Here is a 24,720-nt window from a genome sequence, read left to right on the forward strand (position 1 = left end):
TTCTCTCTCTCTCTCTCTCTCTCTCTCTCTCTCTCTCTCTCTCTCTCTCTCTCTCTCTCTCTCACACACACACACACACACACACACACACACACACACAAATTAGGCATATAAACCTAAGAAAGACTAAGAATAATATTAATATATGATAAAGTAGAATTCAAAGCAAAAAGATAGGGGCTACTAATTTTATACTTTAAAAATCTGTAAGCTAATCATGAATCCCTACATAAAAATAGCAAGAAAACTGACAAACTTATAATTCCAGCATTTGGGAGACGGAGACAGGAGGATCGTGGTTTGCAGAAAGCCTCAGCAACTACTTAGTGAGGCCCTTTGCAACTCAGTGAGACCCTATTTCAAAATAAAGAATAAAAGATAGGGCTGGGGTGTAGCTCAGAGGTACAATGCCCCTGGATTCCATCCCCAATATTCCAAAAAAAAAAAAAAAAAAAGAAAACTTGACCAAAAAAATAGCATTGTAGTGAGAGACTATCATAATCACATCAGCCTTTGGCAGGTAAGGCCACAACAGTCATGATGGATAATCAATGAGAATAGCCAGGTGTGGTAGCACAGGCTTGTAATCCCAGCATTCGGGAGGCTGAGACAGGAGGATCGTGGTTCGAGACCAGCCTCAGCCACTTAGTGATGCCCTCTGCAACTCAGTGAGACCCTATTTCACAATAAAGAATAAAAAACAGGGCTGGGGGGGTAGCTCGGAGGTAGAATGCCCCTGGGTTCCATCCCCAGTACCATAAATAAATAAATAATAAATATATAAAATTAATGAGATTTAGTATATATCAAACTGTGTACTCTGAGTATACTACAACTTTTATGTCCACCAAATGTTAGCAAAACTTGATTATAACAGACCAAAGAAACCATCAACACATTCTAAAGTTTAAAATCTTATCAAATCCATTATCTAATTCCAATGCAACAAAACAAAATCAATACCAAAAGCTTTAGCACAAATGTTTATACAACAGAAGGGAAAAAGCCATGAATGAACAAAAATAACACTCACACCTACTGTCCCAGTACACACAAACCAATGCCTAATGCCCTAAATGACTGATGGAACAAAGAGGGATTATAGAATTTCAGGCTATTCAGAAAATAAAGGTTAAAATGTTAAATTATACTAAAGGTAGCACTATCACCTACAGACAGAAAAAAAAATTGAAAAATGAACTGAGCTTTTGTGAGATGGTAATTTATATGAAATTACATGTTTTTTTTTTAAAGATTATGATAATTCACTAGATTTTCCCTACTTTTTTCAATATTTGCTTTCTCTGGTTTTACCATGGGATAAAAACATATTTACAAATATGTGCCATATTTTTAATAGCTGCAGATCTTCTCTTTAATTCTAAAATCTTATATGTGCATCTCAAAAGCATGGTCTGGTAGATTTAGTAGCCAGATTCAGTATTTTTTACAGGCCTACACTATACTGGAGTAGGCTCATTTGAATAAACATCTCAGAAGGAAGCGCATTCTTTACACTGTTTTAAAAAAAATGGCCATGTGACTTCAGTGAACACTTTTTAGACCTTTCTTCAGGTGAAAAGCAACAATCCTCTTCCTTATCTCCAAGGTCTGTGCCTATCGAGAAAACAGAGTTCTGAGGCATGAGTACACACTGTACTGTCACAGGAGACCAATGTCCCCAAAAGCAACTGACAAACAGACTAAATTAGCATATGTGTGACCATTTTGTAGCACAGTGTGTAATTAATACCGGACACCTGACTGATAGAAGAAAACAGCAAAAGTATTATTTACTGAATTCTATATAGGTTAGTCAATGTCCCCAATTACTCAGTTACAGTTAAGTATTACCTGTCTCTGCTTATAGTTTTGAATTCCTTACAACTGCAGTGTTTTAAAATGACAGTATTTTTTAAATGACATATCCTTTTTTGTACTCTTATTGGTGCAGAATAGCCTCACGTCATAATGTGGGTCAAAGTGATAGCAGCATACATGCACACATCCCGTGGTGAGCTTTCCCTGCTCCACGCCCTTCCCTAGACGTGCTGGCACTGGCATTCTCACGTGCACACACACAATGACAGATCTGAGATGAATGGTGTGCTCTTCCTTTCCTACTCCTCTCAGTTTCCCTTCACACCCCATCCCCATCAAAAGCCCTTACCTGAGGATGTAACTGCAAAAAATTAGGTGCTGGTGACAAAAGTGTAAAACAGTACCAAAATGCCAAGTTACAACAATAGCAATGGGTTAAAATAGGTGAAACCTACCACTGAGGGCAAAGCAAAAAAAGGTGGTAATTCTTTAATATTTTACATGGGACTCAATAAAATAAAGAAAAACAGATGGCTTAACAGAAAGAAGGTCTGGGAAGTATAAAATCAAGTTGCTTTTTATTCTACATATTTTTTTCTTTTTTTTCTGGTGGTGGTACTGGGGTTCCTGGAAGCCCTTCTACCTCTGGGCTACACTCCCAGACCTATTTTTATACTTTTTTATTTGGAAACAGGGTCTCTTAAGCCAGCACGGCTGGCTTCGAACCTGTGCAATCCTCCTGTCTCCGCCTCCCAAGCGCGGGGATTACAAGCGTGCGCCACCACGCCCAGCGTTATTCTATATATTTTCTAAAAAGTTAATAGGTAGCTGGGCATGGTGGCCCACGCTTGTTATCTCAGTTCTTGGGAGGCTGAGACAGAGGATCACAGGTTCAAGGCCAGACTCAGCTACTTAGTGAGACCCTATTTCAAAATAAAGAATAAAAAACAGGGCTGAGGTTGGACCTTGGAGGTAGAATGCCCCTGGATTCCATCCTCAGTACTGCAAAATCAATCAATCAATCAATAGGTTTATCACACCAAATGCATCAAACTTTCAGTGGTTATAAATTTAAATGCCAAGCAATGAAAGATAACAATCTTGTAACTGTATTTAATAAACATTTGCTTATTAAATATATAAAGTATCCTCTTAAAGTACTTTAAGTAGTTCTGAAGAAGAGTTTCTTGCTACTACTTAAAGTTCATCTTTTTTTTTTTTTTTTTTTTTTTTTTGCGGTCTGGGGATGGAACCCAGAGGTATTCTACCTCGGAGCTATACCCCCTGCCCTATTTTTTATTCTTTATTTTGAAACCGGGTCTCATTGAGTTGCAGAGGGCCTAAATAGCTGAGGCTGTCCGTGGACCGCGATCCTCTGGTCTCAGCCTCACGAATGCTGGGATTACAGGTGTGAGTCACTACACCCTGTTCCTTCTTGAGCTGACCCTGACAAAAGTGACCAATCACCTTCTACAACCTATCAGTGGCCTCAGAAATACTCATGAGGGGTATTTTCATGGACAAATTACTATAAAGCACAATTCATTGACAGTGATGGCTAAAACTTTTGCAAAAACAAAATCCTGTCCACAGTAACAAAACATATGTGTGTGTGTGTGTGTGTGTGTGTGTGTGTGTGTGTGTGTGTACAGCTCAATGATGAGTATTACAAAATAAAATCAAGTCCAGAGTTTTAAACACAGCTGTACAAATAACTCTAGGATTCTTTTCCTAAAACTATTCAAGGTTCTGGAAGTATGTATTCAAATTACAGGTTCACTCTCATTAATTTACTAACCAATATCACAAAGAATTGAGAGTGAAAGAAAAGATATTTCAAGCGAAAATATAATGCATAACTATTGAAAAGTATTTTAGCCAATAAGAAGTTCTAACTATCTTTCTAACCAATAAAAAATTTTTAATGTAAGCCTGGGATGCTATGGGCTTTATACTTTGTCCCTCGTCTAAGCATTTACTTGAAATAACTAAAGCGTTTTTTTCCCAAAGATGACTACTGTAGTCACGTAAGTTATGATTTTTTTCCCCAGTTTTATAGAGCTGGCTTACTTGGTAAATACACTTCATTTTTCTGCTTTCTAACAGTCACACAGACTACTATATATTTTTCAAAAACTTTTACTTGTGGCATAAAATTATAATTTACTATATTTTATATTGTATTTATATGAAGTACAAAATTAAGAAAATTCATTCAAAACATTTTGGTGATATCTGTTGCAAAGAAAAATTGATATAATTAAAAAAAACAAGCCTCATTTATATGGTACTAATTCATGGTTCCATAATTGGTATTTATTCCTAAAATCTTAGGTAGCCTGTGAAATATCTCATGTCCTGACCCATGATGGAGAGGGAAGGGAGAATAGAGAGAGAGAGAGAGAGAGAGAGAGAGAGAGAGAGAGAGAGAGAGAATGTGTGTGTGTGTGTGTGTGTGTGTGTGTGTGTGTGTGTGTGTGTTGGGGGGGATCAGAGAGAGGAGAAAGAGAAAGGGAAATCCCTAAGTTTCAAGGTAAAACAGCTTTCCTGTTCCATTGTACATGAATGAGAACTTTAATATATTTTTCATATCTTTTATTCCTTACAGAGCTGCCTGCTTAACTATTTTCTGGAAGCATCAGAAAATAATCTAAAGGTAAATTCATTTTATTCCCTTAAAATTAAAGATTTAGAAAAAATCTTCATAGTTCAGTATTTTAGATAGGACATGGCTTGCTTGTCATTTGTGTTTATTAACTTTGCATAAAGTGTAGGGACCCTCTTTACAATCTTGGGTCTTTTCAGTTCTGAAAACTTCAATTTCCATCAATTAGTTCAAACTTATATTCTTTCCCCCATTCTTGATGGTTTAATCACAGTACTTTATCTATTATACTACCTCATCTTCAATTTTTTTTCATCTATATATTTTAAAGTTCTGCAGTATTTCAATGCAAAAAAAAAAAAAAAAAAAAAAAGACTAGGAACGCTGTTCTGGAATGAGTAAGATCAGAATCCAGAATCTAAATCCTGTCCTGCTGCATAAGCTACAGGGTCTCAAGCAAGTTACTTAATCCTCATTTCTTTAGACTACAAAAACGAGAATAATGCATACCTGGGTAGCTGTGAAGATTAAATTTTATGAATTTGGAATAGAGCAAGTACTCAAAAAGAAGGCATTCTGTTCCTATCCTCTGACTTGAAGTTGGTGCTTTATAGTGTTGACTCTTATATTAGACTCAACTATGACTTTATCTTGGTTTTTCTTATTCTTTCAATGTAGCTATGTGTTTTCTTAACAAGAGTCGTTTTTCTGTATTTCACATATTAAATGAGGGAAATAATTTATTCAGAGCCCACACAACTTTTATTTGCTGTTTCTCCTGTCCATTCGTAAGGAACCTACAAGGAGAGCGCGTTCTCAGAAGTCTTATTCCTACTGTATTCCATGCTTATCCAATACAATGGCTGGCACTGTGGGTGCTCAAATGATATTTTCTGAATGAATTATGAATGAACCAGTGAAACTGTGCTAGTTAACTAGTCTTCTCTTTCACTGCTGGAGTTGGAAACCAAGTCAGGTCACAGGGCTGGCACTAGGGCTGGTGAGCAAATTCTGGAACATTTTTAGTGGACAATTTTGACAGCTGAAAAGATTTTGTACAATTTCTTTTCAGTTCAGGGATCTAAATTAGTCCGTCTGCATATTTACAATGATTCCCAATTTCCAGAGTAATTCTAGGCCTCTTGCATAAGGTTCAAATTTGCTGCTGAGCTGCTAAGCTTTTTCTTTTAAGAGATTTTCATTCAACTTCTCTTTGTCTTCTATCTATCCACACATGACATTCCATTCCTCCCTTTTCCTTAGAGTTCAACATCTTACAATAAAGATTTCTGCATTGTATTTTGGGAAATGCTTATCCCTCAAATAAGTTTTATATTTTACCATAGATTTGAATTCTTTTAGATCCAAAAATTGAAGAAAAAGAAAACAATTTTATTTATTAGCAATCTATGGCCAGTAGTCCAAATCCAGCCTGCTGCTTATTTTTGTAAATAAAATTTTATTGAACACAAACAACATGCTCATTTGTTTATATACTGTCTATGGCTGCTTCTACACAATAGCAGAAATAGTTATGACAGAATCTGTATAGTTGACAAGGCCTGAAATATTTACTAGTTGGTCCTTTATAAAAAAGTATGCCAACTCTGCCTTGGCCTCTCTAAGCCTCCCCTAAGGAAATTATCTACACAGACAATACAAATAGCAAATATTTACTACACAATTAAAATGGATAGGCATGACTTTGTGAATTGCCATTTACTACTTCTTTTGAAATTGTACAAAACATAAGAACTGGGTTTTATTATAATATCCATTTATAGATGAGAAAGCTGATCAAACCCTTGTCCATTTGAAGCCAATGTACAAGTCCTCTGTAATAGAGTTTTAAAGTAACAAATAATAAAGAGGGGTCATATGCTCTTATAGTAAGCAATGTGGTATTAAGTATAGTATGTTTTAATATTTCTTCACTAATACCAATGAAAAAGCTGATGATTCTGATTTTTCACAGGCAACAAGTACAAAAACTATCTACTTTTACTCAGATTTCACAGTTTAAAACATTCTTACTAGCTGGGCATGGTGGCGCACGCTTGTAATCCCCGCGCTTCGGAGGCTGAGACAGGAGGATCGCACAGGTTCGAAGCCAGCCTCAGCTACTGAGTGAGGCTCTCGGTAACTTAGTGAGACCCTGTTTCCAAATAGAATATAAAAATAGGTCTGGGAGTATAGCCCGGAGGTAGAAAGCCTCTGGGTTCCACTTCCAGTACCACAAAAAAAAAAAAAAAACTTACTAAAATTCTAAAAGCAGAAGTTGGCACTACATTTATAACAGAATTTTAACAGTGTGGAAAAGTTGGGCAAAGTTCAGTGAGTTTAAAACAATAAAGAGTTTGAAAACTTAGAGCTATTTCTGAGAGGAAATGAAAGAACATCATTTATACTAAAAATATTTGTTACAGAGAGGTATATAGTAAGCCAACTTTGAAAGCAATGGAAAGGAAGGGATGGCTTTTACAAATATCAATCAAACCTAAACTTACCTAAACGTTGAGGCAGATAGTAGGCAATGTGACAATTATTAGAAATACAAAAATAATCTCTACCTTCAAAAAATTTCACAGTAACTAAAATCAGTAGGCATTTTCTTTTCTTTTCTCTTTTTGGTGGTACTGGGGGTGGAATCCAGAGGCTTTCTACCTCTGGGCTATACTCCCAGACCCATTTTATACTTTATTTGGAAACAGGTCTCACTAAGTTGCTGAGAGCCTCACTAAGTAGCTGAGGCTGGCTTCGAACCTGTGCGATCCTCCTGTCTCAGCCTCCCAAGCGCGGAAATTACAAGTGTGCGCCACCACGCCTGGCTGTAGGTATTTTCATAAAGTATTCTTAATAATTTTCATAAGATTCTTAATTGAAAACAACATAATTCAATTCAGACTGATGAATAGAAATGTAATACATTAAACATATATTAAAAGTGGCTCCCAGAACTGCTGGGAAGATTGAAGAAAAGGGCAAGAAATAAAAACCAGCTTGTACACAAAAACCACCTGGGCCCAGAAGAGATGCTACAACTGGCATTCTCCTGCTGCGGTTTTGGAAATGGGTGTTTGGTGCTCCCACTACGCCCTTTACCAGGCCTGAATCTTTGTACTCAGCTCAAGACAAATGTGTCCAATTAGTCACATATGAGTTATGGTCCATTTCCTGTGTGGGCAGGAGAAAGCAATTTATTTGCCCTTCTTGGCTTTTGCTGCCGTGAGAGCCAGGCCTTGCATTTCATTGATATTCCTGATATGGTAGGGAACTCCTCAAGTACAGAAAGGAAGGGGCTTCAGTGTTGGGGAGCCACCTGCCTCCACCCAAGACAAATACTCCAGTACAAGCACTGTCTTAAATCAAGATCTGCACAAGCGGTGCCGGGAGGGAATCACTGAGTCCTCAAGAGGCATGTAAGTGTTACTGGCCCACACCTATAATCACCATCTTTCTTTTTGAATGTTCAGAACTTAAAAATGTATTCCACAGAGTAAGATTTAAGTTTCTTAAGTTACTGTTCTTCAAATTTAAATCCAGTGACTTGTCAGTAAACTTAGGAGCCCATAAGCTCTTAAATTTAAGAAACTACAAGAGAGCACACACACAGTAAAAAAAAGCTCTGTATTATATACCAAAATGGGATAAACAGCAGATTACCTGAGCTGTCTGGGAACGCTACACAGAACAAAACAAGCATGAACAAACATTTTGAAATAAGCAATTTATGGTTTGGATGTGGCTTGTTGACTCCCAAATGTCTGTGTTGAAAGCCTGTTCTCGGTGTGGCAGTGGGGGAGCTGAGGGGGCCTCCGGAGAGCCTGCACCAGCTGAGGGCACTGCCCTGGGAGGGCAGAGGTAGTTCTCTGAGAGGGTATGATAGAAGCCTGGCCGAGCCCTCAGTTCCCTCTGGCTTCCTGTCTGGCTGTGACGCCTTCCTCCCATGTGCGCTCCCCCCATGGCCACACACTATGTGCCACGGCCAAGAGAGCCCCACCAGAACTCCACAACTGGGGTGCGTGCGTGCGTGTGTGTAGAGGGGTGTTAGGGATCAAACCTGGGGCATTCTACCTCAGAGCTACACCACCATTCCTTTCCATTTTGGAAAAGGGTCTCGCTAAGTTACTGAGACTGGCCTTGCACCTGTGATCCTCCCAAGTCCTGGGCTTATAGGCCTGTGCCACTGTACCCAGCTTAGACCTCTTTTCTTAATATTAAGTGTGTCTCAGGCATTTCATTACAGTAATAAAAAGGCAGACCAATAGAAGCAAAAATTTACCAAGCAGATGGAGTGGGACAAACAATGTTATTTCAACATAGATAATAAAGTACTTCACTGGGAAACACAACAGTGTGGTCAAACAAACAAACAAAAATACTCATTCAGATTCAGGAACACTAAATCCTAAATAGTGGTCTGATCTTGGTCAAGACCTTTAACATCCAATATTTCCTTATCTATAAGAGAGTTGGACTAGATGACCTTTATGTAGTTTTGTTTCTAAACTTAGTTATTTTATCAATATTTAGCATTTATTGTCACTTCCCACAAGGCAGACACAATGGTATATGATTTAAAAAATCTTATTTCTACTTCATGCCTTACTTCAGAATAAATAACAAAGAGACACAATATACAAGTCACAAGACTGTTGTATGACAAAAAAAGAAAAAAAAGCTGAAGTCAATGGACAAACTGGGAACAATATTTCCAAGACATAACAAAAAACTAATTTCCTTAATTTATAAGTGGCTCATACAAATCTGTAAGAAACAGGCTAACTCCCTAACAGAAAATAAACAAAAGATATAAAGAAGAAATTTGGGGAAAAGAATAGGAATAGCTAATAAAGTTCTGCCAAGATGTTCAGCCTCTTCATTAAAAAACGCAAACCTGCCAGGCATGGTGGTGGATGCTTGTAATCCCAGTACTTGAGAGGCTGAGAGAGAGGACTGCAGGTTCAAGGCCAGCCTTAGTAATTTAGTGAACTGATACTGTTTCAGAATTAAAAATAAAAAGGGCAGAGATAGAATGCTCCTGGGTCCAATCTCCAGACTTAAAAAAAAAAAAAAAAGCAAATGAAGCAACATATCATTTTCTACTTATCCAAATGGCAAAAGCTAGAGTTTAATGATGCCTAGTGCTGCCCATGGTGACATAGCATGAGGCAGCCATTAGTCTCATGTACTGCAGATGTGTGCCTAAGTCCATGAAACTCATTAGGAGCATAATGCAAGGGTTTCTCAAACATTGGGATCACTATATCACTGTTTAATTGCAAAAACAAATTGGAAACAAAATGTTTACCAAAGATTAGTAAAATAAATTATTGGCTGGATATGGTGGTACACACTTGTAATCCTAGTACTTGGGAGGCTAAGACAGGATTGAAGTCCGCGGCCAGCCTCAGCTACTTAAGTGTGAGGCCTTCTGCAATTTAGTGAGCTCCTGTTTCAAAATAAAGAATGAAAAATAAATAGGTCTGGGGGTGTAGCTCAAAGGTAGAATGCCCCTGGGTTCAATCCTCAGTTCCACAAAAATAAACAAATTATTGGGTACCCCTAATAGGGAATACTATGCACCATTTAAGAAGAGGGTAATCACTGGGCGTGGTGACGCACACTTTTAATCCCAGTACTTGGGAGAATGAAATAGGAGGATTCTGTAGGTTCGAAGCCAGCCTCGGCTACCTAGTGAGACTCTCATCAACTTAATGGGACTTTGTTTCCAAATAAATATAAAATAGGTCTAGGAGTATATTCCAGAGGTAGTAAGCCCCTGAGTTCCATCCCCCGCACCACCAAAATAAATAAATAAATAATAAAAAGAGAATAATCAATACATTTTGATGTAAAACACAATTGTTAAGGAATTAAAAATGCAGAAGTGTTCATAGAATTTAAGTAGGGAAAATAGATGAATAAGTGAATTTTCCATGTTTTTCCAAAATTAATTACATGAACTCATTAAGAATGGCTAACTCTGTTCACAGGGTCTAGTAAAAGTAGGTCTTTTTTTTTGAGCCCAGTTTCATTTGTAATCTGTACTTGACTTAGTTTGATTTTATGCCTTAAAAGTTAATAGAAATTACCTAGACCATAGAATTATGGATTAATTTTTGTCTTCTGTATACTTCTGTTTTGTTTCACTTTATTCAATACAGCTTTATTTTTAAATGATAAGCATACATTATTCTATAATTTAAATCAGTTTTAATTCATTAAACTTCTAGATACCTGTATTATCTAAACAATAAGGTTTAAAATTTCAAAACAAAATATATCTGAGAATACTTATGTTTCAATGTAAAAAAGATCCTCCTTTCTTTTATAATCAAAGAGAAAAGACTGAAAGCCTAACAGAAATTAAAGTATCTAAACTGCACTAAATTTTCTGTATCTACTGAGGGCACCTCTATGTTATACAAGCTGGTATTAACTTTCTTACTGATTCACCAGCCCCGCCACAGAAAGGAGCAATACAAAGTGATAATTATTTTTTTTAAAAAAACCCCTATTTTAAAAAAAAGTCCAGGAAACCACATAAAACCAATATATGAAAAATATATTGAATCAGGGCCTCTTTAAATTGGCTATTACATTAGGAAAGTGAAAAATGATCCAATAAGTCTTGCAATTTCTGAAGATTAGAGCTGATACCTTTCTCAGGTTCAAGAGATCCTATGTCTCACAAGATGCACAATTGTTGATTTTCAAGCCAATTAAAGTGTCAAAGGCAGATGTAATTAGAATGGGGGCTGGAGAGGGAAAGGAAACCACAGAGAAAGGGAAGTTGGAGCCCTGATGTATAGTATTTCACAGCAAGTGAAACAGAAGTACATGTAAACAAGGGAGCACACACATCCGACCAGCGGAGATCATAGGGGCTACCGACGGGTACGATGCTTACAGAGTGCGGATCCTCAAGAGTCTACCACAAAGCGCATTCCAAGTAGCCTCAGTGGATCATCATTCCACCCAGATCCTTTAATTTTTACACTTACATAAAATAGTATCCCAAGCTACCTGGCACTACTGAGAAGTAAAGGTAAAGGACGTGCAGTTTTTAACAGCAAGTTCTGAAGCTCTTTCAGCACTCACGGAATTCGTTCAAATCTCTGCTTCACTGCTCAAAAGCTTTATCATCCTGGCAAGTTACTTAATCTTTGCCTCAGTTTTTCATCTTTAAAATGCTGTTAAATTCCAGGAACCCCAGTACCATAAAAAAAAAAGCCCGCTGTTAAAATTATTAATTATACTCATGGTCATATGATAAGTACATTCAGTAAACCCATATACTGCATCGCAATGTTTAAATATACAAGAGCTTAAGAAAGTATTCTTTGTAAATAGTGCTAAGTATTTAAAACCTTCCGAATAGACATCTCTGGGATTTAGAAATCTCCTAAGACAAAGAGACACAACTGTAACGTTCTCTGGACTGGGTAGGATCTCAATGAGGAAGCTGACTTATGAAGTTAAGACTATGACCATAAGCACAAAAATGTCTCTACAAGCCATCAAAAAGTCTAATTAGAGACATACCTTGAACAAAAAGGTGGCCTCAGGTGGAAAATTTAAGTGTACAGAGATGTCTGTCTCTAGCTATTTCCAATTTGTTACACTTAAATTACTGTAGCTATTTTTCTGTATTAATTCATACAACAAATTTGTTCCTGCTTCTGCAAGTTCTTAAAGTGCTCCTTAAAGGCTACTGGAAACAAAGAAACTAGAAAACAGATTGATATGGCTAAAATAAAGTGTGTGTGTGCACTTAGGCTTTAGATTCAGATGACCTTGGGTTTAAATTCCAGTTAGGTGACCTTGTCAAATTATTTAACTCCTCTAAACTTCAATTTCCTCAGTTTTAAAATGAGAATAGTGGAACACTACAATTAAAAAAAAGAAGAAAAGAAAAAGAAAACCTTGAAACATCTTGCAGAGTACTTTCTACTACCTAGCAACATAAGTTAACCAGTCAATGGTAATTATTATTACATAAATAGTGAAGCTTCCTGAATTCGTAGCTAAGTCAAGAATAAAAAGAATGTCTAACTAGGAACATGTGTTTTCTTTTCTTTTCTTTCTTTTTGTGGTACTGGGAATGGAATCCAGGGGCATTCAACCTCCGAGCTACACTCTCAACCCTATTTTTTACTCTTTTATTTTTATTTTTATTTTTGAAACAGGGTCTCACTGAGTTGCAAAGGGCCTCACCAACAAGGCAACTCAGTGGAACATGTACTTTTAACGTGTGAAATTCCTTAACACTATACTGGAGATACAAAATGAAAAAGAATATAGTATATATCCCCTAGAATTGCAGATACAAAAGCAAAATAACAGCAATTTGATAAATGAAACAGTAAATGCAACAGAGTTCCATTTGAGGTTGGAATGTTTTTCTAGAAGTGATATTTACACCAAAAGGAGAAATATGATTTCAATGGCTTGGGGGCTAGGGATTGAGAAGCATGGTATCAACTTGGTCGAAGAGGATAAAAGAACATGGGAAGCTGGGCATGGTGGGCATGCTTGTAATCCCAGTAATCATGAGGCTGAGACCAGAGGATCGCGGTTCATAGACAGCCTCAGCTATTTAGTGAGGTCCTCCACAACTTAGTGAGACCCTGTTTCAAAATAAAGAATAAAAAGTAGGGCAGGGGGGTGTAGCTTGGAGGTTGAATGTCCCTGGGTTCCATCCCCAGACCCGCAAAGAAAACAAGAAAAAAGAAGAAAAAAAGAACACACGAAAAAACTTCAGTAACAAACAGTCTTGTAGGTCCTAGAGCAGAGGGAACGTTAGAAAGGTAGGCCTGGATCAGGTCATAACAACCTAGAAATTGGCTCTTCTCAATAAGCAGTGGGGGACCACAAGAGTAGCTTAAGGGCAGTGAAGATGAGCTGAAAAAAGGTAACATCTTTAGATTCACATTGGGCAGAGATGGCTCCAGGAGGGAAATTATAGTTAAGAAAAATACAGGTAGGGGTGGTGGCGGCACAATTGGAATCCAAGCATTTGCGAGGCTGAGACTGTAGGATCAATGTTCGCAGACAGCCTCAGCTACTTAGTAAGGCCCTCTGCAACTCAGTGAGACCTGTTTCAAAATAAAGAATAATAAATTCAGCTGGGGGGTATAGCTCAGAGCTAGAATGCCCCTGGGTTCCATCCCCAGTACCACAAAAAAGAAAAAAGAAGAAAGAAAGAAAGAAAGCAAGAAAGAAAGAAAGAAAGAAAGAGTCCAGGCTAAGAAAGAAAAATACAGTCCAGGCTGAAAAAGTAACAGCAACCACACTAAAGTAGTAGCACTACAAGAAACTAAGAAAGTAGTTTTGACAACCCTCAGAAATCTAGAAAAGTACTCCAATTTCTAGTTTGGATGAATGGTTGGAGTCAACAGAAAGAGAAACAGGTTTGAGGTATGTGTGCATGTGTGTGTATGTGTTGAGTCAACAGAAAGAGAAATGGTGTGTGTGTGTGTGTGGTGTGTGTGTGTGTTTTGCTGGGGACTGAATCCAGGACCTTCCAATTTCTAGTTTGGATGAATGGTTGGAGTCAACAGAAATAGAAACAGGTTTGTGTGTGTGGTGCTGGGTGTGTGTGTGTGTGTGTTTGTGTTGCTGGAGATTGAATCCAGGACCTTCTGCATGCTGGGAAATTAATCTACCACTGAGTCACATTTCCAACCCTGGAAACAGTTTTTTTTTTTTTCCTTTTTCTTTTTCTGGTTGTACTGGGGTTCCTGGAAACCCTTCTACCTCTGGGCTACACTCCCAGACCTATTTTATGTATACTTTTTAATTTGGAAACAGGGTCTCTTAAGCCAGTGCGGCTGGCTTCAAACCTGCACGATCCTCCTGTCTCCGCCTCCCAAGTGCAGGGATTACAAGCGTGTGCCACCTCGCCCAGCACCCCTGGCAACAGTTTTTAAGAGGAAGAGTAGTGAGCTTAATTTGAAATTTGTCCGAACAGAGGTATTCTGTAGGCATTCTAGCAATCAGGTGGTACCAGAATTAAGACCACTGGCAGAAACTAACATTAAGGAGGAAATAGAAGACAAAGACAAAAATATAGTCTCACCCAGAGGTAACATACAGATAAAAAATGAGGCCATAAGTCTCTACTATAGGGGCTCATACTTTTACTTTCTGCCTCTCTCTTGTTTTCCAATTGGACAGCCAAATTTTACGTAAGATTTTGTTTAAAATTTGCATACAGGTTTAAAAGCCCCAGAGTTTTCCCACATAGGTCTGGTAGATATAAATGCCTATCTCCTGAGCATTATTTTCACCTTTTTTAGGTATCAGGCCCATCTCAGGCCTAGTAAAGTGTTTGATGCTTTGGATTATATCACAAAGAGTACCGTGTCTCATATGGGTAAATTTAGCAAGGACTGAAATTCTCTAAGTAATTTTCTTTTAACCTTCCGCTGAAACAGGCAATAATTCAGGTTTTAGTTTGAGAAGACAGTGAACAGAAAGGCTGTGCTAAAAATCCATTGCAAGTAACAACTAAGAAAATGAAATACAGCCGGGAGTGGTGGTGCACACTTGTAATCCCAGTACTTGGTAGGCTGAGACAGGAGGATGGAGGTTTGTAACCAGCCTGGGGCTTGCTTAGTGAAGCCCTCTCCAACTTAGTGAGAGCCTGTTTCAAAATAAAGAATAAAAAAAAAAATAGGGCTGGGGGTGTAGCTCAGAAGTAGTATGCCCCTGGGTTCAGTCTCCAGCACTGCAAAAATAAAAAAATAAAAAAAGATCAAATACATACAAAAAGTCTAAAGGATGATGGTATTAAATAGAGGAAAAACTATCAGCAGCTTGCCTGTGCAATCAGGCAAGTTTTATGAACCTTTGCTTCTGCTTACTAACTTCCTAACACAGACTTCTCAGGCAGCCTACCAGTGCTGATATTTTTTGAAGAATTGCAATCTAGACCTGTTTTTTAGAAGGTAAGCAAGATGTCCTTTGTGATTATGTCATAAATTTTACTTTTGTTTTGAAAGAGATTTTTTGAAAAGTCACCACCATATTTAAGTTACATTAAGTTCTCTTATAATTACAAAAGGCAGGGTTTCGGGATCCAAAGGCAAATTGGCTTGGGACTTTAAAGTTTACCATCCCACTACAAAGTGGATTCAGTTTTATATTTGGGGCTTAGCTTTGACTTTGGCTTTCTTAATCATGATGTTACCCCCGAATATACTGTGACTAAACTGTATGACTTTTTATTACACATGTAAACACTTCAGATGAAACCAAGGAGAAGGATGGAGTAACCAAAGTTAACATGCTTGTGTAAAAACTCAAGATTTCTTAAAACACTCCAGATGCCAATCGCCAACCTTGTATTTGTTGCGGTGGAGGGGGAGAGGAAAAAGGCCACACCCAAAAATTCAGAATTCACAGTCAAGTGATACTAAGTTTCAGAATTCTTACCTACTGCCGTTTTTCGGTATTCTTTTTTTTTTTTTTCCACAGTCAATGAATTCTTTAAATTCCTACCGGGCCCTAAGTTAAAGAAAACGTTCCTCTGATCCTAATCACTTCAGTGACTTCACTCGGTAAAGGGCACGTCCGAGGCGGAGAATCATTTCATTCAAAGAAAGACGAACGTGACGCGGCGGTGGACAAGGGCCCCCTTCAAACGCTCGGTTCTCAGAAGGGGCCCCAGCAGAGCCAGGTCCCAGCTCCCCTCCCCCGGCTCAGGAAGGAGGCCCGGCAGCTCCAGCCCCAGTTACCTGGCGCGGGGCGATCGCTCCCCGGGTCTCCGGCGTCTCCTGTGGCTCGGGCGCTGGGGGGTTCTGGGCTCGGGGGCCACCGCCCCCAAGCCTCTCCCCGCGCACCGGCTCCACCATCTCCATCGCACCCCGCATCCCCGCTTACCTTGGCCACGTAGTCTTTCACCTCATCCAAGTCTCCGTTCTTCAGGGCCCACATGAACTCCTTGTCGCACATCACTGCAGCAGGGCGGGCCGCTTGGCCGGGCAGAAGACGAGGCGGTGGCGAGCGGCGAGTGGGCACCGCGGGGCGGACGCGAGGCAGGGCCGCGCGGAGCCGGCGAGGAGGAGGAGGACAGACGGCGGGTGAGGCTGCCAGGAGGGCGAGGCACTTGGCCGCGGCCACCGGAGAGGCGGGAGAAAGTTCTTTCGCGGCTACCGGGCCCAGAGAGCAGGTTCCGCCTGGCCGAGAGGCAGGAGCGCTTGCACTTCCGGTTCACTCCCAGCTAGGACCCGCCCCCAACTTCCTCTTCCTCTTCCCCTCGCCGGAGCGCTCCGCTCTTGACCCCGCCCCTACAGCCGGCCTGGAAAGCGCCACTACTGCGCAGGCGCAGTGGCCAGGCCGCCCAGAACCGCGAGGAGGGGAGCAACCCCCCAGAGGGCGTGGCCTGGGGGCCGATTGGGCGGGGCCTGGAGGCTGAGTGGGCGGGGCCTGGAGGCTGAGAGAAGCTGGTTTGGGGCAGGTCCTGAGAGGTTGGGTCAAGACCCAGCTAGGGGTATTAAAGATGGGATTAGGACGTTTCTGCGTCACTGTAAATGGGGGAAACTGTTTTTTTTTAAAACAATCCTGGAGGACATCTTGTTCACCCTCTAAATATCCCCCCTTCCTTTCCCTTCTCTTCCCTCCCCTTTCCTCCTTCCTTCTGTTTCAAAAAACCCGCACACAGTGTTTTAGAAATGCAAAAGGTACCAGATAGATTTGCTGAACCCTGTGGCATCAATTTGGATTTCTAATCCTGGAGGGCATTTGCTAGTGAGAAGCTGCAGGCCTCCCTCCTTCCCTTTCTCCCTCCTCTTTATTCCTTCCCTATATAATATGGTTTGGGCTTCTACTACTTAGCAAGTTCTGCTAGGCACCAAAGAAGAAAATAGTAAAAAGGATGGAATAAAACAGTTCCCACCGTGAAGGAGATCTTCGGCACTTAAGATAGCAATGTGAATTTAGTGTGTTGATACTAATGTATGCTGTTCTGTAGAGGGAGGAACTTTAGGGGGAGGTGGGGGAAGAAACTAACATGTTCCTGATTAGCAAATGACATCCAGAATTGGAATTTAGTTTGATGCTACCAGGCAGAGGGTTTGTTTGGTCCAATTTGTATGTTTGGTTTTTTTTTTTTCTTTTCTTTTTATTGTACTAGGGGTTGAATCCAGGGGCATTCTACCTCTGAGCTGCACCCCTAGCCTTATTTTATTTCATTTGGCAACAGGGTCTCACTCGGTTTTGGAGGGCCTTGCTGAGTTGATGAGGCTGGCTGCAAACCTGTGATCCTCTTGTCCCAGCCTCTCAAGTACTGAGATTACAAGAGTGTGCCACCATGCCCTCCCTCCTGCCTTCTGTCAGTCTGTACATCCGTCCTTCCTTCCTTTCTTCTTATTTGAGTTTCCAGGAACATTTTCTGTGGCACCAATTCTATTCTTCCTGAGGTTTTCCTGTAATACCTCAGGGAACGTCCATCAGGTAAAGAGTACCTCATAACCCTAATGATCCCGACATGGACACATGAAGATAGATCCAATAAAACCATCTAAGTATTAATAGCTGCCTATATTTTTTATTTTGTTAGTTTTACTTTCTAACAATGGGAAATACAAAGCCACCCACACAACGATGGTACCGTTCTGGAAGCAAATATCAAGGAGGAATTTGTCAGCTAAGTTCTGGAGTCCTTGCCTTTCCTCTAATCCCTGTTCCCACCTGTATGATCTGTGTTCTATTATACTGACACCTCTTGATCTATCTCTCTAACCCAGACTACTACTACTTCCTCCTCCTCCTCCTCCTCCTCCTCCTCCTCCTCCTCCTCCTCCTCCTCCTCCTTCTTTTCTTCCTCTTCTTCTTCTTTGCGGGTCTGGGGATGGAATCCAGAGGCATTTGACCTCCAAGCTACACCTCCTGCCCAATTTTTTTATTCTTTATTTTGAAACAGGGTCTCACTGAGTTGCAAAAGGCCTCACTAAGTAGCTGAGGCTGTCCCTGAACCGCGATCCTCCAGTCTCAGCTTCCCAAATGCTGGGATTACAAGTGTGCGCCACCACGCCCGGCTAGACTTCTATGTAATTCTTCCTTACTTTTAGCTTCTTGCCCATTTGAATGTCTTGAACTTGATGTGCGCAAAAATAGGATTGCGTCTCTTGTAGACTATAAACCGCTTTGACTCCCTATACTTTCCTGGTTATTTAAAAAGTACCAACCAACCACCCTCTCACTAAAAGCAGAAAAGGGGAGTCATACTGGTTCTTGTCATTTCCAATTTATCTTGTATTCAATCCATCAGTGTTTTGAAATATATCTTAGATCTGTTTAGTTCTTGCTCTTTAATACTGAGCCCCCAGATGCCCCCCATCCACTCTCATCTCTGTGAGTTTCACACCGTCCCCAATGGCCTCTTCATTTTAACTCTTATCCTTTCCAGGTAATTCCCCACATGGAGAGTTACCGTTTTCAAACATAAACCTGTGCTTCTTGTCCAAAGAATTTTTGGTGGTTCCTTGTCGCACTTACGAAATCCTGTTTGCTATGACCTTCAGGGCTTTCTGTGATCAGCCCTGGGAGGTGTCTTCTATTTCATGACATTTTCTCCCATCTCTGTTTCCTTCTGTTCTCACATATCTTATCTTCTGTAAGTTTCAGTGAAAAAAAAAGTACATTCCATCCTAGTGCCTTTATGTTCTTGTTTCTTGTCTAGAATGTTCTGTTAATTTTTGTTAATTCCTTCTGATCTTTGAAGTGTCAGGGCAAATGTTACCTCTTCAGAGAGGACTCCAAGACTACCCACTTCAAGTGGGTCCCTCAATGGCTTCTATTATGGAGCCCAGTTTCTACCTCTTTATAGAACTCAACACAAACATCATTATTTTTATTATCTGTTTTGTTGGATATTCATGGTGCTCAACAGATATTTCCTTTGTCTGCCACTCTGGATGCAAGAGAGAATTCCTCTTCCTGGCTTCCTTGTTGTTGAGTAACGTCATGTAACTAATTTTAGCTTATTAGTTATGAGCAGAAGTAATATGAGTCACTTCCAGGCTTGCCAATGCAAGACGCTTCAGAGCTCCTTTCTTCCTTCTGCTACAGCAGTGAGCAACATTCAAGATAGTCAGCCTTGGTCTTGAGTGACAAGAAAGAACAGAGCTCCCGCTGAGCGTGGTGATGCACGCCTGTGATCCCAATACTTGGGAATCTGAGGCAGTAGGATTGCAGGTTTGAGGCCAGCCTCAGCAAAGTAGTGAGACCCTCAGCAACTTAGTGAGACGCTATTTCAAAATTAAAAAAGTAAAAGAGGGCTGGGGATGTAGTGTGAAGGTAGAATGCCCCTGGGTTCATCCCTGTGGCCGAGAGAGAGAGAGAGAGAGAGAGAGAGAGAGAGAGAGAGGAAAGAAGAAGAAGAAGAAGAAGAAGAAGAAGAAGAAGAAGAAGAAGAAGAAGAAGAAGAGAGGGAGGGAGGAGAGGAGAGGAGAGGAGAGGAGAGGAGAGGAGAGGAGAGGAGAGGAGAGGAGAGGAGAGGAAACAAAGCATCCCCAACCTGCCCTGCCAGCCATGGATATGTAGTATGAAGGAGAATTAAACTCTTATTGTTGTAAGCCACTGAGATTCTGATGTTTATTCATTCCTAGAGCAACACTGAGCCAATCTTGACTAATACAGCAACTATTGCCAGGACGAGGATATTGTAGGAACAAAAACTGTAAATAAACTACATTGGCTTAGGGGGTAGGTGGCACACAACCAAAGAAGTGGCAGGAGACGCCGTAAGGATGGTGATTCATATTCACAGAGGGAAATGGTTGACAAAACTCCTTGTGATAGCGCGGTGACCCATGGGAGGCAAATAGTGTACTCTGTCAACTCGAAGGTCTCAGAGAAGAGGCTGGAAATGGAAAGCTAGTGGTATGTGTTAGTAAGTACTGATTGCTTACGACAGTACAGGAAAAAGATCAGTCCAGGATATAATCGTCCATCTTGCAATCAGGAATGAAGTGATGGTAGGGGGTCCAGAAATTTGGAGACTTGCACCCCTGGAAGATGAAAGTGGTTCTCATCCTTAGTCATTAAAAAACAAACCAAGCAACAAAGGCTGATTAGATCTTTCAGACATGTGGCAAGGACCAAAGCCTTGGTTAAAATGGTGTCCAGTAAAACCTTTCAGTTGAACAAAATGGTACATGTCTTCCCATGACAAAGCCCAATAGACTTAAAGATGCAAAAGAGAAAGCTGTGTCTCAGAAACCATTGTGGCTGGCACGGTGGCACGTAGCGCTGACTCACATCAAATGTTGAAGAATCTACCTAAATGTTTTAGGGTGATGCCAAACCATCTCTCAGTCATATTTATGAGCAATGACCCTGGGCCTAAACCTTCTGTGGACAGGAAGTAATCTGAAAAAAGTGCTCAAACTCTCCCAGTGTCTACTTGAGATAAGTGAGATTTCAGAGAAGAACAACCTTTCTAGAAGATGTAGTTAAGGACCACTGAAAGCTGGGAAGATTCGAATATTGTGGATCAGAATTGGGGCTTAATCAAAAGTGGGGCCCTTTGCAATGTCGGCCTGGGCAGGATTCCAGAATTGCTATAGACTAGTGATTGCTCTCACAGTCCCGTTCTTCCTCTTTTTTTTTTTTTTCGGTACTGGGAATGTAACCCAGGGACATTCTACCTTTGAGCTACACCCTCCCTCCTACTTTTTATTTTTTATTTTGAAACAGGGTCTCACTGAGTTGTAAAGGGCCTCACTAAGTAGCAGCTGAGGCTGGCTTCGAACCTCCAACCTCCCGTCTCAGCCTCCCAAGTGCGGGGATTATAAGCCTGCACCACCATGCCTGGTCGCTTTCTTCCTCTTTTTGAATGGGCGTGGTTAGTAAAGTTAGTTACCGTGTTCCTCCTTTACCATTATATATTAGGTATAAAAGAGGAATATCTTGCTTATTTAGTTAATATCTTCAGATCATGAGAAAACAGATATAAGACCAACTTCTGTGAGATTCTGGCTCCATAGTGTATAGGTGGAGACATATGACTAGTTCTGGCAAATGAGTTATGAAGGAAACTTTAAACATTTGTTTGCCATTGTGAATTTCTCCAATAGACTTTTCTCAGTAGAGCAGCAGCCATGAGCCTGGGCTCTGGGGTAACTGTGATATGCAGGTTCCCTTGCCAGCGGAGATAAACATGCGGCAACAACAAGAAATAAATATGCTATGTTTAATGCTACTAAAATGTGTGAATTATATGTTCTGATGAAATAATGTAGCTTATCCTGAATAATATAATTATTTATTGTCTGTCCTTGCATTAGGAAGTGGGATGTCATAGTCTGCTTGACTGATTACGTGGTATATATATGGATACCACAGGCTGAGTGGCCAAAACAAGTATTTATTTCTTATAATTTTGGAGGATGGGAAATCCAAGATCAGGGTGCTAGAGAGATAGTATAAATGGGTTGTGGTGAGAGCCTGTTTCCTGATTTCTTCACATGGTGAAGAGAGAAAGAGATGAAAGAAAGAGGAGAGACAGAAAGAGAAAGAAAAAGAAACAGAAAAAGAAAAAGAAGGGGAGAAGAGGAGAGGGGGAGGAGGAGGAGGAGGAGGAGGAGGAGGAGGAGGAGGAGGAGGAGGAGGAGGAGGAGGAAAAGCTCTTTTGTGTTTCTTCCCTACTGACTTAATTACTTCCCAAAGGTCCCAGTTTCAAATACAATTACACTGGGGATTAGAGTTTCAACATATGAAAGGTGGGGTGCACAAACATAGTTTCTAAGATAGGCGTAATGAGAACACAGATTTTTGCCCATCTTGTAAGTTATGTGCTAGATATTTATCCTTATAGAATCATATTCATAGGTTCTCAATAAATACTTTTTGAATTACTGAATGGGCAAATATCTTGGCTTAATTAAGAACCTCACCAGGCATGGTGGTGCACGCTTGTAATCCCATGGCTTGGGAGGCTGAGACAGGAGGATCGCACAGGTTTAAAGCCAGCCTCAGCTACTTAGTGAGGCTCTCAGCAACTTAGTGAGACCCTGTTTCTAAATAAAGTATAAAATAGGTCTGGAAGTGTAGCCCAGAGGTAGAAAAGCCCCTGGGTTCCGCCCCCAGTACCACAGAAAAGGAAAAAAGAAACTTGACTAAGAGTCATGATTGAATGGATGGTCATCTTGTCTTTGTTTGGTGGTAGGTCAAGATATCCCCCAAAACAGGGTTTAGGCATTCTTCAGAATGAAACAATTTTGAGTTGCAGTCATCAAGAATATAAACAATAATAAGTGCTGGTGAGGATATAGGGGGAAAGGAGCTTTTATATACTGTTAGTGGGATTATAGTTAGCACAAACACTATAGAAATCAGTGTGGAGTTTCCTCAAAGGACTAGGAACGGAACCACCACATGACTCAGCTATACCAACTTCTATACCAAAAGAATTAAAGTTAGAACACTATAGTGATATATGCATATTCATGTCTTTAGCAGTGCAATTCACAATAGCCAAAGTATGGAAGAAACTTAAGTATCCACCGATAAATGAATGGCTAAAACACAATGGAGTTTTACTCAGCCATAAAGATCAAAACTATGTCATTTGCAAAAAAATGGACAGAACTAGAAAACATGATGCTAAGTGACAGCAGGCAGTCTCAGAAGCCAAAGACCATATGTTTTCTCTCATATGTGGAAGCTAGAAAGAAAACAGAAAAGGAAGGGGACTTCATGATAAAAAGGTGTGAGACCAGTGGAATAGTGCAAGGGGATCTGGAGAGGGAGTAAGGGAGGGGAAAAGTCCTGAGGCAGAAAACAGATCAAACAACATGTCCACACACGAAAGTATCACTAACAACCTTACTAGTTTGTACAGGGAAGAATGGAGATAGGAGGGAGCCACTGTGTGTCAATGTGAATGTAGCACTATGGGTCTCACTACAATGTATAGTTATACTGGGCCAATAAAATTCTTAAAAAGGAGCAATTTTACTACAAAAAAGGAATTTTAAGGTTTGCTTCAAAACACAAACAATAAGAATGATCATAAAGATGACTGACAGGTTTAACTGGAACTATGGTCTTTTATTTCTGTCTTACAACATTGCTTGTTTTTTAAAAAAATTAAGCAAGCCAGGTATGGTGTCACACACTTGTAATCCCAGCGTTTGGGAGGCTGAGACAGGAGGATTGTGATTTGTGGACAACCTCAGCTAACTTAGTGAGGCCTTTTGCATCTCAGTGAGACCTCCTAGCCCTATTTTTTTTTTATTAGGGAGGTAGGATTGTAGCTCAAAGGTAGAATGCCTCTGGGTTCTAACCCCAGTAGGAAAAAAAATAAGCAAACATCATTGTATATAGAGCAAAAGGTGAAAATACCCTTTGGTGTAGCCCTTGATCTCCTCCTTATATCACCTCACAAATCTTCCCATAGATAACCACTGATAGTATTCAGCAGAACTGGTAAACTATGGTGCATACTCGTGATTTAGAAAATGGGTTTATAAATGTCTTATGCATATACACATGTTTAGAAAAATACTAGAAAGAATCAAATATTAATTGTGGTGTTTTCTGAATTGTGAGGTTGTGGTCATTTTTTTTTTTTTTTGCTTTCTTCCCTATGCTTTCCTAATTTTCTGTAGGCAAATTCTAATTTTCTATCTATGCCAAACAGAATTTATTACCAATTCAACTGAAGGACTTTCAAGCTATTACAGTAAACATTTATAAAAATTTAGTAAAATAAAGTGGTATGAGACAGACATAGCTCTACTAGTGAATATAACACGCAATTACAAGAAATAATTGGTTCAGTATTCAGTGTCCAACACTATTTTAGGAGTTGAGTATAAAGTGCTGACTGTTGCTTTGTTTAACCTTGGGAGGCATCAGGAAAGGCTTCAGGGAGCCTTGAGAAAGAGTGTTCTGACTGAAGATACCAATGAGCTTCACTTGCTGTGTTGCAAACCCAAGGACATATTCAGGTCACACGCTCAAGATAAAAGAGTCCGACATGTCTTTCAAGGTCCCATCAGGACGCAGGAGATAATCAAAACACCCTGCATCAGGGGGATTGTGGTTCGCAGACAGCCTCAGCTACGTAGTGAGGTCCTTTGCAACTCAGTGAAATCCTGTTTCAAAATAAAGAATATAAAATGGGGCTGGGGGTGTAGCTCAGAGGTAGAATGCCCCTGGGTTCCATCCCTATTACTGCAAAAACAAAAACAAACAAATATCCACTCTGAATCATCTTGAGACTACCAAAGCGAACAAGAGTCTCCTACAAAAGGGCGTCATGAACCCCTAATGGTATC

At 40.1% G+C, this 24,720-nt stretch overlaps 1 protein-coding gene across 1 annotated transcript in view; it reads right to left on the minus strand.

Moving 5' to 3' along the window:
- Window positions 1-16,387, minus strand: part of MTPN (myotrophin) — a gene marked incomplete at both ends in the record, with an annotated part of 38,945 nt that extends 22,558 nt beyond the window's left edge. The window contains one exon of the mRNA XM_080701072.1: window positions 16,316-16,387. Coding sequence (XP_080557198.1) covers window positions 16,316-16,387 — 72 coding nt within the window. The remainder of the gene's footprint in view (window positions 1-16,315) is intronic.
- Window positions 16,388-24,720: the final 8,333 nt, after the last annotated feature.

The sequence above is a fragment of the Muscardinus avellanarius genome (assembly GCF_963383645.1).
Source record: "Muscardinus avellanarius genome assembly, chromosome: 9".
Classification (NCBI taxonomy): Eukaryota; Metazoa; Chordata; class Mammalia; order Rodentia; family Gliridae; genus Muscardinus; species Muscardinus avellanarius.